This window comes from Larus michahellis, chromosome 4, assembly GCF_964199755.1.
Source record: "Larus michahellis chromosome 4, bLarMic1.1, whole genome shotgun sequence".
Lineage (NCBI taxonomy): Eukaryota > Metazoa > Chordata > Aves > Charadriiformes > Laridae > Larus > Larus michahellis.
Genome location: NC_133899.1, coordinates 45,931,448 through 45,946,118, shown reverse-complemented (window position 1 = coordinate 45,946,118; position 14,671 = coordinate 45,931,448). Strand labels below are relative to the sequence as shown.

Here is a 14,671-nt window from a genome sequence, read left to right as displayed (position 1 = left end):
ACTGTACGATGAAAGCTGTTTTACTTGAAGATTGAACGAAAGAATAATCTGAATTTCCTGTTAATTCTCAATACTTCCCTTCTCCTAAATGATCTACAGCGAAGAAATCTAAGCAAGATGCATGCATTTCATGGGACAACGTATTTTTTTACTGCCTTTCCAATTTCATATTAAGGCTTGTTCAGAAGACTAGAAAACGGTTCTTCACCTGTGATCAGCAAATTCCAACTATTTGACAGCACAGAATTTAGCCTAAATTTTACCTTTCACTTCTCTAACTCATTATATAAACAGATTCCATAATGCCACCAGGATGAAACTTAGTTACTCCTAGAACAAATAACACCAGGAGAAGGGCACACTTCCATTCAGTTTTCATGGGCAATTTCCTTGAACTCTGGATTAATATGTTTGTGAAAAACCCATCTTAAATTCCTTTAAGATACGTAAAATTTCACAGTACCAGAAATTAAAGAGCTTTGTGTGTGTGAAAGCAGCTTTCCAACTGAAATACTTCATCACCATCATACAGGAAACAGTGTCTTTTAAAATGGAAAAGGGAGGAAAGAGGGGAGACTGAAGAATACTGTTTAGTCAAAAAAATACCCTGCAATTTGACAAACATAGATAAAAAATGGCCTTAATCACCCTGATAATGGTGGAGGCGCCACCCTGGAAGCCTGTGGGCTTAAAGTAGGTACACGTAGCACGGTGGCAGAAGCATTCTCTGCATGGCCCTGCCAGTATACCTCACTGCTAACCAGAAGGGATGAACTTCCAGGAACGGGAAGGCTGCAGGAAGAACCTTCAATTGGCTCTCTGTTCTTAGCTGTTTTGTGGACACCATGCCAAGAGGCCAATGGATGCCGTTTATTTATATGAATATAAAAAGGAAGGACAGAAACAAAAACGGGCATTTCACCAACTGAGGGTGTTAGATACTGTCTGAACTGAGGTTAGACTGGAAACCAACTCAAAATGAAAAGCTTTAACAGAACAGACTAGATGACCATGGTCCTAAGAGCCTCACCCAAGCAGATGAATGCATACACGTGCTTATTTACGCTTAGCTGAGGCTAAGTTAGGGCTGACACTGGGTTCTATCTCACAAAACCACCTCTTTGCGAAAGCAGGCATCTTCTGGCCCCAAAATAGTTAGTTACATCTGATCATCATTCAGGAAAAAGGAAACTTTACACATTTTAACAATCTCAAGTCTCTGTCTTCCTGGAAAGCATGAAATAAGAAGCATAAAAAATGACACCACAGGACCTTATAAGAGAGTTAAGAGCATATTCATTAGAAATGAAATACAAAATACAGCGACGCTGCAGGATAGGCGGCAGCAGGCGAACAAGACCCCCACCATTCCCTACCCTCACCCCAATCCAAGGAATGCACCTATATAATACAAATCAGAGATCTCAAACAGGGGGGAGAGGAGGGGTTTTACAAAGTGATTTTCTTGCTATACAGAAAATATATTATTTGCTGGAAGTCACTGCTGAGCTGCTAGGGGCCCAGGGTCAGTCACTGCTCAGGAAGCCCCCTGAAGGCACACCGACCCCTACTGCTTCCCCACCAGTTTGGTGAATACGTCATAGATCTCTGGCTTTTCCTGTGCAAACTGCTCGGCTGTATTTTTCTGTAGCCAGTCGGACGAACGCATCTGTTGCTGCAGGAGGCCAATGAGGTCACCAATGTTGGAGCTACCAGCAGAGGCAGGCTCCTGGTGGCGGGACACAAAAATGACTTCATCTGTGCTATCTGCTTTGCCATCCTGATCTGACTGACAAGGCTGCTCCTTCTCCTCAGCCAGTATCTCCTGCTCCCTCTCTTCCAAAACCTTGCGGATCCGTTGCATACCTGCAGTGGTACAAGGAGGATAAACACTAGTGAATTAGTTTAGCCACAAGCGTCCCCAGATTGGTCAGATCCAGAAAAAAATGGAGGATGGAAGGAAAGGGAGGAAGAACGGAGAAGACAAGAGGATAATAATAGTCATAGGATAAGTTTAGGATTAAGGAGAGGAGGAAATAGTACTGCAGAATTTCTGGTGGGAAGAAAAAGAGAAGAAAACATTACTCACCTAACTGTAGCCGGTGGGTCTTGTCAGCAAAGATGATGCGAAACCACCCAGGTTCACTGCATTCAAAGGCTTTACCGCAGGACAGGAGGACCTTGTTATCCAGAAAACGTCTCCAGAGCAGCAACTCCTCCTCAAATGTGCCTGTCTTAAGGTACTAGGAGAGTCATCAGAATGGGCAGAGGTTAGTAACATACAGGCTAACTCACTGAGATCCTCATGAATTTGTGATTCCCATGAGGTCTGCAAAGGCCAGGGGAGACACCTTTTACCTCTGAAGTACAGCAGTTGTGATATAAAGGAAGAAATGGGGAGGAAAGTGGCTTGAGAGCAGTAAGATTCCTGCAAGGAGGGAAATGCACAGACAGACGAAAGGAAAAGAATGGACAGAAATACCAGGCAGCCCTTCCCTCTGCTCATCAGAGAACAGATTTGTTAAAACAAAATGTTTATCACAATATTCAACTTTCCTCTAGATACAGTTGCACCATGCGCCTACCCTCAACCCCTCCTAGGACTACCAACCTTTCGGAAATCAATCCAGACAAAGAAGCCTGCATTGCGGTTGAGAAAAGGAACCCCAAGCGTCTTCAGCTCGTCTGTCACATACGTATGGGCAGCTTTTAGGCGGGCATGGTTGGCCCTCAAGTATACCTGGTTGATCCAGTCTGACCAGAAAGAGAAGATAAAGAAAAAAATCACAAACTGAGAAAGAATTCAGATCTGTTCAAGTTTCTAAAACACTCACAGTGCCTTTTTCCATTTCATCCTTCGCCTCCTTTTTTTGTTTTCTATTTCCTCAAATAGCAAACAGAGGGGCAAGAACTATTTAGCAGTTTCATGTCTGTGCAGAATAATATCTTCCTTACTGTCCTGAGGAAGTTTCCCTACATTCATAGCTCCTAGTTGTTGCGGACTGTCAGCACTCCATCCAGGGCAAAGCTAGAAATCCAGTTCCATTTTCCCTCGTCCCACAAGCCTGTATTCTTTGTTTCTGTTCAGCTGCTTCTACACAACACTGGCTATTTTTATACAAATAGCTATCACACTTCTTCAAAGACGCTCCTCTAATTCTGCTGATCAGGAGCTCTGCAGAAATGATCCTTCTCTTTAGAACCGTCAGCTTCATGTTACATGGGCAGCTTCAGGATTACAGAAGACTGTCAATTAAGCTGTACAAACAGGAGACCACTTGGGAAAGTAAGGGGAGGGGATCCCCTGGGTCCCAAGACACACAGAACAGCAGAGGACCATACATGGAGCTACTGCTCACCTCTGTCTCTAAGCAGCTGTGCAACCTTGTGCTGGACAGGTCCACAAACCCCATGGAAATAACACAAAGAAGCCACTGCATTAGCAACATCTTGGTTCTCTGTATATAAAGTACCAAAACGAATCCCAGAGACAGCAAAATCCTGCAGAAGACACAGAGAGACTACTTTATTACACAGGAAGACCGGGACCTTGTTACTTCTACCTTGTTCTTTCCAGCATGAGGAACCTGAGGACACCAGGCCAACCCTACCAGCCAGGAAGCCACGCCACGATGGCAACCAGCACTCACCTTGCTTATTCCCCACATCACATGAGTCCGCTGTGGATCAGGCAATCTGTATGTAGAAGGATGCAGATGGGCAATTAGTGTCATAGGTGCTGAAGCTTTTGGATCACCAGTGCAGCATTGCAGAAACAGAGAGGCAGCATTACACAGTGACAAACAGTGCAGGACGGAACATCAGTCAAGCAGGGAAAATTCATATCTGACCTAACTTCAGAAGCTAGGAGCTCCCTGGAACTAGTTTTAGATGCAATTTTTAAATATTTCAGATATACAGATACTTGCAAGTGCCATATTTCATGCGCAGATTTCCTGCACATATCAAGCTTATACGTATAATGCTAGAAATCAGGCCCGTGCCAATGTATTTTCCAAGAATTAGAAGTAATTTTCTTTCTTTCAAACCCTAATACTTTGCAGAAGGAGATAAAGTTCTTCTTTTGCAATGTTGTACATCCAGGCCCAGCAACACTGAGCTAACACTTAACCAAGTGTATTTTATTTCCTTGCAACTGAGCACAAAAAGAAAGATAGCACCACTGGTGAAAACTAGAAATTTTAAACAAAACAAAACAAAACAAAAAAACACATCATATTTTTAAAAGGTGAGATTTGAAAATTTTTTCATCTCATTAAATCGATATCTAATAAAACCCATTCTCCAGTCTGTAATAACACTGTGATTCGTGACTACTGTATGAAAAAAAAAAAAAAGAAAGTAAACAGCAACAGAAAGTCTTTACAGGCATCAACAGAAATGTGGGAAAGAGGTAACAATGTTTAGGTAGGAAGAAAAGTCTCACTCTCAACAAATGAAACATCTGTTTCCAGTTTTGGGGACTGTCACAAGCAAATACCAAAGCACACATTGAAAAGTGTACCATGACAGAAAACTAACTACCGTTTTCACTTGCTAGATTGCACTTGACCAAATGCATTTGCCACTCAGAAATTACAAAAAAAAAAAAAAATAAAAAAAAGGAAATCAGTGTAAGGCAGATTCAGAATTTGCTAGCTCATGACTTAACTTCCAGTCACAAGTTCTCAGCAAGGCATCATGTTGAACTGTCACTGGAAGATGGCCAGGGAAGTAGGAGCTGATTTTACCTGTCCATGCCTAGGACACTGTGAAACGTGGCTGATTCATCAAAAACTGACAGCATGTAGATCTCATCTACTATCACATGCAATTCATGTCTGCAAAAGGACAAAATGGAGATTACAAAAGACGGCTGCTCCTGGTTTAGAAGCAGAAATAAGTTCAGGCCTGCAAAGACTTGCTTTATACAAAGAAGAGGGACATCAAATTTTGCAGAAGTAAAACATTTTTTTCACAACTCAGAAGGTCTATTATATGTACGTTAAAGCGATTTGAGATGTATCCACCTGTCATCCACTGCAACCTTATAATGAGATAAAAATTCAGTAATTTCCAATGCACTGGTGAAGATTAACTACTACCTGTCTGGAATAAGCTGTATCATCTTTCACTCAGAATCTCACAGATTCTGAATCTCAGAGAGCATCCATGATCCATGATGAAGCTGGGAACCCGTATTCATATACTTCTTTGTCTTTGCGGATACAGAGAAACTGAGAGGAAAGGAACTCTGCTTCCTACCAGAGAAGCACAGCACCATAGCATTTGCTAGGACTATCAACAAATAAAACTTGCATTCCTTGATGCAAGTTGTTTTGCCACTCCAGATGACTGCGTGGTCCATGTTCCCTTGTCCCCAGCATGCACCTCTCCTCTCCTAAGCCCACCACTGTGTTTGAAGAATAGACTGTTTGCCTGACTTAAAAGATATTCACAGATAAATTCAGGGACAGCGAGTAGTCCACCAGATTATGGAAGCTGTATCCAACTCAGGATGCCTCGGCCTTCCAAACTGACATACCTTTTAGCAAATTCCAGGTAATCCCGTAGCTCTGACAAGGAGTAGATGTCCCCAAGGGGATTTTGGGGATTCAGTAGAATTAAGGCCCTTACAGTGACACCCTGCAGAACACAAATAATGCAGTATTAAGAGACCACCCACCATGGGATGAATTTTCAGTCCCTCTATTTGAACAGTGAGTGTGACACAAGATTCCCCTTAATCTTCCAGCATAATTTTTCACCTCAAAGGTTCAAATCATAGAATCATAGAATTGTCTAGGTTGGAGGGACCTTTAAGATCATTGAGTCCAACCACCAACCTAACACTGACAAAACCACCACTAAACCATGTCCCTCACCACCACGTCTACCCATCTTTTAGATACCTCCAGGGATGGTGAATCAAACACTTCCCTGGGCAGACTGTTCCAATGTTTAATAACCCTTTCAGTGAAGAAATTTTTCCTAATATCCAATCTATACCTCTACCGGCGCAACTTGAGGCCATTTCCTCTTGTCCTATCACTTGTTACTTGGGAGAAGAGACAAACCCACACCTCTCTACAACCTCCTGTTCAGCAATAAGGTCTGCCCTCAGCATCCTTTTCTCCAAGCTAAACAACCCCAGCTCCCTCAGCTGCTTCTCATAAGACTTGTGCTCCAGACCCCTCACCAGCTTCCTTGCCCTTCTCTGGACTCACTCCAGCACCTCAGTGTCTTTCTTGTAGTCAGGGGCCCAAAACTGTATGAGAAAACTTTTAGCCACAAATTAAGATTATTTTTTTACAATTATATCACTTGCAAAGTGAACTGAGGAAAAGATTACAGACTGAATCTGCAATATTGAAAAGAGGGATTCTGCCACAACCATTGCCATCTGATCCACCAATGAATGGGAACGATGCTCTCACACATTCTTAGCATGGAAGAGAACTTTCTCTGAGCTGTATCAGCAATTGGGATTTAACAAATTACTGAAGATTTCCCATGAACGAGGCAAGAAAGGTAGGGATTTGAGCTATGTGTATGCAAACTGTTCTGATTTAGAGCACACTTGGCTGGACATGTCAGAGCTGGTAATGATCTAAAGATGCAGCTAAACACACATAGGGCTTAGGACAATGTCAAAACTTACAGACTAACTCTTCAGAAAGCTGATGCTCACCTGCATTTATCCTCTAGATTTGCACCTCTCTCTTTCCTGCAAAAATTCTCGGTGGTCTTAGTGGGTTACCATGTAGAGCAGTCAGTTTTGAGGTAACTCAGCTGGCCATCCTGAAGGACAAACCCTGAGTAGTTCTTGCTTTTTAGTGCGTGCCCAAGTACTTTTTTTTTTTTTTTGGTGATATGAATGGGTCCCAGTGCTTTGTGAATAGTCTTGTACTCCTGGTTTATCCTTTCTGCTGTGACCAAAACTGGACAGACACAACACCAGGAGATTCCCCCTAAGACTGCCCTTGAGTTTGCAAGCAGTCTAATCTCAGGGGGTCTACAAGGACAACCAGAAAGCCAGGTGATAGGTTTTGAAAATGTTTTGATCTTTAGGCCCCTTCTGGGACCTGTTGTCTCAAATATATTGTAGACTTAACTGGTAATATGAAGCTCAGCTACACTCACCTCTGCCCGGGCATCCTGCAAGGCCTTCTCCAGTTTTTCCACTGTAAGTTGAAACGGCCGAGTGCTTGTTCCAGTAATCTGAAAGACATCACAAAGACAAAAAAGGCCAAGTTATTTCAATAGAGTCTGCCTTGAGCTAATCCCCTGAAGAATGTTCCCCAAAAGAAAATAAAAACCCAACAATAATGACCTAGCATCCATCTTCTTATCCTTTTATACTACAGAGAGAATAAATAAATAAATAAAATCAAATAAATATTCATCATAGACTGGCCACACACAGAGAATTCTCTGGTTATCCTTGAATAACTAAAACAATGCAAGATCTCCATCTGCTCTTCCACCCTTGGGACCATCTTTAGTAGGACAGTACATACTTCTGTCTCCAAGGCTCAAAATGGCCATTTTTTTTTCCTCTCAAGAGCCATTATTGGGAGTAAGATACCAGAAAAGGACAAGACTGGAATCCAGATTTATGGTCTCAAACAACATTCTTGCAAATTATGTGCTCAGTTTCCCAGCCAAAAATTGGGAAAATGTCCACAGGCTGCAGCCTACCCTTGTTCTGAAGACTGCTTTCAGAGGTTTCCAAAGCTCGGCACTTTCCAGTATCAATTATTTTTTAACTACAGAGGTTGGTATTCCCTTCCCTCAGATCTTACCTTACTGTCTAAATAGGCATACACCAGCTTGACGTTACCATAGAGGAAGACACTCTGGGTGATACCACCATAAAAGGGAGTAGCAATCAGAACGGCCTCTGGAACCAAAGAAAACAAAATTCGTTACCCACAGATCACAGTCCTTCTCTTCTAATGTACTTCAGCCAAACATGAAAGATTTTTTACAGCTGTGCCCTCTGGAAACACTGTAATGTTGCTGCCTTTTCCTCCACTTTATTTCTACATTAATTTCTTTAATCTTCTGCAAGAACCCAGTTAAGCATGAGTATAGCCCACATTTATTCTAACGAACTAAAACAGGGCACCACGGAACAGTGGAGGCAGACAGCGCAAGACACCAAGTGTGAGTGCATGACATCTGCAGACCATGGAGATGATGAATTTCACAGGAAAATCTTGGAGGAAACAAGAACTTTGCAGTAGGCCAATGCCAATTCCACTACTTCCCTCCCACCAAACAGTATTTAAACAGAGTAACACATTATTTTCCAGCAAAAAGAAACATTAAAAACATCTTCCAACCATTCACTTACCCCCTGGATCACAAAGGACTGTAGCTAACGCAGAAAATAGCGAGCCACAGCCATTTAAAACAATCACCTACAGAAGGAAGAGAGAGGCTAGTCATAAAACCATCTACAGAAAGACAACATTATAAAATAATAATTTCTGACCATATCACTGAAATATATTTTCTCCCCAATTCCCCAGATTTTTCCTGCTGAAATACCACTTCTACCATTTTAGTCCTGTTCTTTGTTTCAGAGACACTTTGTCGTTCAGAGACACTTCACGGTGCCGTTCTTGACTCTAATAAGCAATTTAGAAAAAGAGTAAGCTTGAAGTAGAGAAAAAATTGAGGAGCAGTTCTAAACTGCTAGAAAAGCAAACTGCTTTTCATCACCTAATATGTGTTATCATCTCTTTGTGGTAACAGCAGCTCCGACCTCCTGCCCAGTTTGGACAAAAGTGGAAAACACTGTCTCGTACAGGAGCAGGTTTGACTCCTTGTAGAAGACAGATGCTCACAGGTCCAATGAGTTTCCATCCAAGTATCAGGCACAATCTGCTGCCTCGGAGAAGCAGAGATCAGCAAACTGATCGGTGGCAACTTCACTTCACGTGAAATATGGGCTTCTGCTGAATTAGTGCAGACAGAAAAGCAATGGCTGCACCAGCTCCTGCTGCCTTCAGCACTCAGCAGAGGCAGGAGTCCCTGACCCCCGCAAGCGCCTGCGCCCAGCCTGCATCTCTCACAAGCCAGCAAGTCCTGCGGAGACTCAGGTCTGGATGCCTTCCTTACAACACTGCCACAAAGTTTGTAAAGGTCTGTTTTTACAGGCTAAAATGACTCTTGGCTCAGTTACAGATTTTTGTCCTGAGGTGTAACAGCAGAATGGGATGAAATTAAACTGGACTGAAACAATGGACACTCTTTGTCAAGGCTGAGGGATACAGGCACAGTAGGTCCCAGAGCAGAATGAGGAGGTGAAAACATAAAGCCCCACTGAGAGCACTAGCATGAGGAGTTGGCACACAAAGGTAAAGCATCGTGCAAATATACAGTAGACCCGAAGTGTTTTGGCTGAAATGTGCATCAAAAGCTACTGAAATGGCTATGAATCAATCTCAGTTACATGATAAAAGGCTGTCATCTTACCCAATCATTTGTTTTTAAAAAAAAAGATTAAACTGTTTGACAACAAACGGCAATACATTAGAACAGACACCAATGGAAAGTGGGTTACCCACATTTTCTGCCTTAAGAGGTGCAGGGGCCTTGCAGTAATAGGTCAAAAATCGAGCCACTTCCTCCCGTAAACTGAGAAAGACACAAAAGCAAATATCGATTCAGCTTATTCTCCAAGAGGCTGGGCTTCCCCAGGTCCACATCTCAGGAAAATAAAGCCAGGGCATAGTAAAGTCTGGTGAAAATAGCTAGAAAACAGGATAGCTCAGGCCCATGCCACAGACATGACTTTTACACATGGCAAAAGTGTCATGGATAGTGTCTACAATGGTGCATACATTTCTGATGAGCTTTAAGCAAGGCACAGAAGAGAAGGATTAAAGTCCCCAAGTGTTCACTGTGTTTCACGAACTGTTTGGAGTTACCTAATTTGTTAATGTATACAGTGCTTTTAAAACTTTGTTTGCTTTAGAAAATTTGCATCTTCTCTCCCATTAAAGGATTTTTAACTGGATGAGTTGGTAGGGCAGCTAATTTACAGTTTTGCAAAGAAAAAGATGATTAAATGACCTAGAAAAGTTTTAACTAGTGAGTGTAGCAGAAGCGGTTTATATTCATCCATTCCGCTCATCAGAGAAGTAGTCAAAAAGAGAAGCGTTACAGAAAAGGGAAGACTTACAACATATGTCCCTTCCAGTCAGGATACTGAAGCAGTGGAGGCTCCATCAGATTCATATCAGTCTGTGTCAGCTGGGAGCAACGAGAAGAACCATTAAAAGCACAATCACTGATATCGGAAACATGGAGATAGACTGGATCCACGTACAGGCACATACCTGCATAGACACACACACACATGCGACTTCAACAGTTGTAAAACTGGATTGAGAAAGCCACTGACCATCAAAATTAATGCAGCTTGGAGTAGCAAGGACCAGCAAACTGATCAGCGATAACTTCAGGTTATGTGAGTATGGGCTTCTGCTAAGTTATTGCAGCCAAAACTTCGCTGCACAGAGATCTACAAAAAGGACGCAGAACAGGCAACACACACAATGCCCATGACCGAGACGCCTGCAGAAGACTTCTCAGCAAATGAAGCAACTCAGAGAGTCCCAGAAAGTGCTTTGCCTAAGCTCTGACGACAACAGCTTTCAACTGGGAAGTAAGTCCCAATTGTGAAAGCTCAGGTCTAGATTGTCAGAAGGACATAGAAAGGATTTTGAATCACAGTCACTATTTTTTTAAAAAAAACTTTCCATATATTATTTTTTAAATTAATTTTAGCTTTCATTTATGCCTCAGTTCCAAGTTGATGCAGCTCCTGCAGATCTGTAATTCTGATAAATTTTGATATGTGTTAAAGCATAACGGGAGCTTTCAAAAGACAGAAGAAAAATGAAATTATCTTCTTGATAATACTTCCCTGGGGCAGGCACTTTGTTGCTTATTAGGAGTTAATTCTGATCTCAAAGAGAGATTCACCTGAACTGTTGAGCCCTTTTTAATGTTTATATTTAGATAAAGTAATCACACTGCTTTCATCTAAATATTTTCAAGGTTGTAAATAGCAGGGTTTCACATAATCCAGTTCTATGAAGTTGCAAGGGAAAGCACAGCGGAGATACAGGCAGAGAGAAGAGCATTTTACATAAACAAAAAGGGAACAAACAAATATTATGTACAATGTACCTTCCAAATATTTAATGGCAACCAAGTCTAAGAGTTAATATTAAAAAAAGGTGAGGGTGGGGAGACACGACAAGTAGGTAATAGTGCGAGGAAGGAGGGAAATTCAACATGCAGTGTGAAAGTTTCTCACATAATAACAAAACCACAACATTCTGTATTGGTGTTTTAATAATTGGTGCCAAGCTCTGGAGTTTAAAGACACTGTCCTTATCCCATGCAGAATTACAACCTGATATTAAAGGATTAAAGTTCCTTTATTCATCTGTAGATGTTCTGGAAGCCTATGTAGCACAGAAGTGTGCCTCCTTAGATCTGTCTCCTAAACTTATCTAGAGAATGCAACATAAAACATATCAGCAGACTTGGCCAAAAATGACTATGCAATAATAAAGAGGATAACCCTTAAAGGTAATGCATTAAGGGCTAAGGAAACCAGATGGGCCAAATGAAAGGCAGACCATCCGAGACCTCACGCCACAAAATGTTCTCTAATTTAGGGGTCAAAAGTTGAAGACAGAAATATGTTACTTTAGAAACACTAAGTATTTATTGTCCCAAATAGCAACAAATTATTTGCCTACAATCCCAGCTGGTGTGGCATTCAGTGCATCCATAGTGTAACTCCAGGCAGCAAGGGCTGAGAAACTGGCAACAATATCTTAGTTCAGCTCATTGCCACAAGTGAGATGAGCCATCTCGGTACAGCTAACAAAGTCTTAACTCATTTTCATAACAAGGCTAATTAAGATGCAGCTGACTACCATCTCCCTCTGCACTACTTACTGCAGCCTTGGTGTTAGTTTTAAGGGGAAAGGACAGTGAAGGAAGGAAGGTACCACCTATGCAGCCTAGAAGGCCCCTTGTTCGTGCAGGCAGCAGCTCTGCCTTACCTGTTCTTTTAGCTGGAAGGCGGAGTGGTGGGGTAGCGTCCCCCCGAGTCAGTGGAGTGGCAGGCAGAAATAAAACAAGGAACATTTTGAGGGTGGGAACTGGTGGAATGGGAGCAACCATGAACTTCAAACCGCAGAGGCCGACTGTCCGACCCTGAGCCACCTTCCCTCCCCACAGACAACTTCAGGCAGGAGAAACTGCCACCTGCCCGCCTCGCAGGCTGCACTTGGGCAGTGATTTTAATGGAAATCAAGAAACATTCCTCTACAGCACGGTTCTCTTGTTTTCTTTTGACTTTTCCTCATGTTTGAGTGGAACAGTTGTGTTTCATGCCTCTCCCTGTTGCAACTGAACAAAGTGAGCAAGTAGCAGCTGACCCACTCTGATTTTGAGAGATTTCAAGAGCTGCCACCATCTACTGCTGCCACTCTCACGCATTTCAGGGAAGTTCAGAAGCAGTGTCCAAACTGTGTGACTTTATAATGGACAGATGTGAAGATCCTTGAAATTAAGTAGAGTTCAAAACTAATTTCAAAACCTCTGTATAAAATCAACTAATGTCAGCAAGAGAAAATAAAATGCATCTTATTTTCATTTAGTTTTCTGAGTCAACTACATCCCCAAAGGGAAACAAACCCATCATGAAGAGAAACAGAAAATCACCCTTGTTCCTATCCTCCTGGAAAAAGAACATCCATAAATGTGCAAATAGCTGGATTCAAAAGTTACTTCCAACAAATAAAAAAATTCACAACGAAAACCAGAGAAACCTGAGCAACAGCAATAACTCTAGGAAAGTGCAAACACTAAGAAGGAACTACACAGCAAATTCAGTATTTCTTTTTGGAATAGGACTTACCCGCTTAGACATCAGGTCAAAGCAGAGTTTATTCTCACTGGTGCCAAAGTTTATTATACCCTAGAAAAAAAATAATTTATTGTTTATAGACACAAAAAACATGTGCGTACATCCCCTTAGCTACCACGTCACTAAATTGCCTCCTAAAAGCTTACCAACGAAACGTCAAAACACAGTTCACATAAACTTCACTATATATAACTCGAGACACATATCTACATGTGTGTGTTTACATATATATCCCAGGCACTCAGCTTCTTAGTCAGTAAACTGTCCGTAAATGAATACGTACTAACGGTTTATACTTCTTTACAGGGTATGTTTAACTTAATCTTGAATTCACTCACTGGTATATACCTAACTACAAAAGAAATTCTAAACCAATTCTGAGAAAACCAAGGTTTACCCTTCTGCAGCAGTTTTAAACAAGGTTTTGGATACACTTCTCTACCTAAAAGCATTTGTTTATCAGTCATTACCATTCCACTCCACTGATTTGCTCAGAAACCACATAAACATGTAGTCATGAAAAGCGATTAAAACACTAATTTTTTCCCCTGTAGAGAGATGACCCTACAGTTCCAAGTTTAGGATTTGGCGCTGCTTATTTAGCACTACATTAGATCTTGAAGAGTTCAAATCTACTAGCACACTTTCATCATTGGAAGAGGTTGGGTAAATACATTTTTAAAAATGCAAAAGGAAATCTAAGCAACCGTATGTTGATGATGTTACTAAAGCAGAAGTCCACTTTTAGGCATTTGTTTACAAAACTACCTCCTACATAGACAACAGTTGGTACAAGAGGCAGTTTGCGCCTCATAATCCACCTTGTATCAAAACTTGACTTTTTCTGTCTTAAAAATGTAAATTTCACCTCCCAGCACCTCCTGACTAAAGTCAGGGATAATAATAAAACATTTTTAAAGTTTCAAGTAGGTCAGTATCTGAATACGGGATCTATTTAAAAGTCATCCACATATAAATCATTATTTATATTTACTATACTTGTCACTCAGTAATCATTTGCCATGAAGTATTAGCACTCAGCCTTTGTGCCACAAGGGGGGTATGATGAGCTACTTACAACTGAGCGGCCAAGCGTAAACAGGCAAAAAAAGTGCTGAGTGTTAGTCAGAAGTAATTTTTAAAAAAAAAAAAAAAAGTCTACCACTTAGTTGTTGTATCTCCTGCGCTCATCATCTGCAATAATCAGATAATCAGAGATGGTCTTCAGAGCTGATGAGGTGAAAAGAGGAACAAGAGCTCTGTTCCCATGGATTTCTTCTATCTTTCATGATCTACTACTGCTATTATTTCCCCAATAGGGAAATCATAGGGTGCAAACCTGGGGCCTTCCTCTCTGATATATGGATGATCTACAAAGCTACTTTTTATTTCTCTTCCTCAAACAGCTTGACCCGCCACATATTAGTGAGATCAAAAAAACCCCCACAGTTTTAGCATATCTGTCAGCAAACCACTAAGAAAGTTTTTTTTCCTAGAAAACACCCTGAGGTTCTCACTCACATTAGGGTTCTTGTCTTCATCATACTTGTCAGCATGATAAGCTTTGTACCCTTCCTCAGTGGAGCCACGAAAAATGTTGGCAATGTTGCCACGAGCAGAGAGGTAGGGACTTCTCTGGAAGTCGCTGGGGTTACAGAAGCTGTGCAGGTCAACCCTCCTCTCACCAAGCGGCCGAGCCCTCAT

The 14,671-nt window shown here is 41.6% G+C and overlaps 1 protein-coding gene across 5 annotated transcripts; it reads right to left on the bottom strand.

Moving 5' to 3' along the window:
* Positions 1-136: 136 nt before the first annotated feature.
* Positions 137-14,665, bottom strand: ACCS (1-aminocyclopropane-1-carboxylate synthase homolog (inactive)). Of its 5 annotated transcripts, XM_074584324.1 has the most exons (15): positions 14,489-14,538; positions 12,959-13,018; positions 11,438-11,537; positions 10,196-10,266; positions 9,579-9,648; positions 8,360-8,426; positions 7,806-7,903; positions 7,144-7,221; positions 5,546-5,646; positions 4,752-4,841; positions 3,651-3,696; positions 3,360-3,501; positions 2,612-2,754; positions 2,090-2,243; positions 137-1,866 (listed from the first exon to the last, which is right to left on the bottom strand). In XM_074584324.1, the coding sequence occupies exons 4-15, from the start codon at positions 10,249-10,251 to the stop codon at positions 1,568-1,570; spliced, it is 1,344 nt and encodes a 447-aa protein (XP_074440425.1). In that variant the 5' UTR covers positions 10,252-10,266; positions 11,438-11,537; positions 12,959-13,018; positions 14,489-14,538; the 3' UTR covers positions 137-1,567. The 5 variants fall into 5 exon arrangements, with proteins under 5 accessions (XP_074440425.1, XP_074440423.1, XP_074440426.1 ...); XM_074584322.1 differs by lacking the exon at positions 11,438-11,537 and having other exon boundaries at positions 14,489-14,665; XM_074584325.1 differs by lacking the exons at positions 11,438-11,537; positions 12,959-13,018; positions 14,489-14,538 and adding an exon at positions 12,099-12,148.
* Positions 14,666-14,671: the final 6 nt, after the last annotated feature.

Excerpts from the sequence above, each read along its gene's own strand:
- ACCS (XM_074584320.1), bottom strand. The coding sequence starts at position 10,374 with ATGTGTGTGTGTGTCTATGCAGGTATGTGCCTGTACGTGGATCCAGTC. Across the intron at positions 7,904-8,359 it reads AGTCCTTTGTGATCCAGGGG|AGGCCGTTCTGATTGCTACT; the intron begins GTAAGTGAATGG and ends CTTTGGTTCCAG. Across the intron at positions 5,647-7,143 it reads TGCAGGATGCCCGGGCAGAG|GGTGTCACTGTAAGGGCCTT; the intron begins GTGAGTGTAGCT and ends TGTGTTCTGCAG.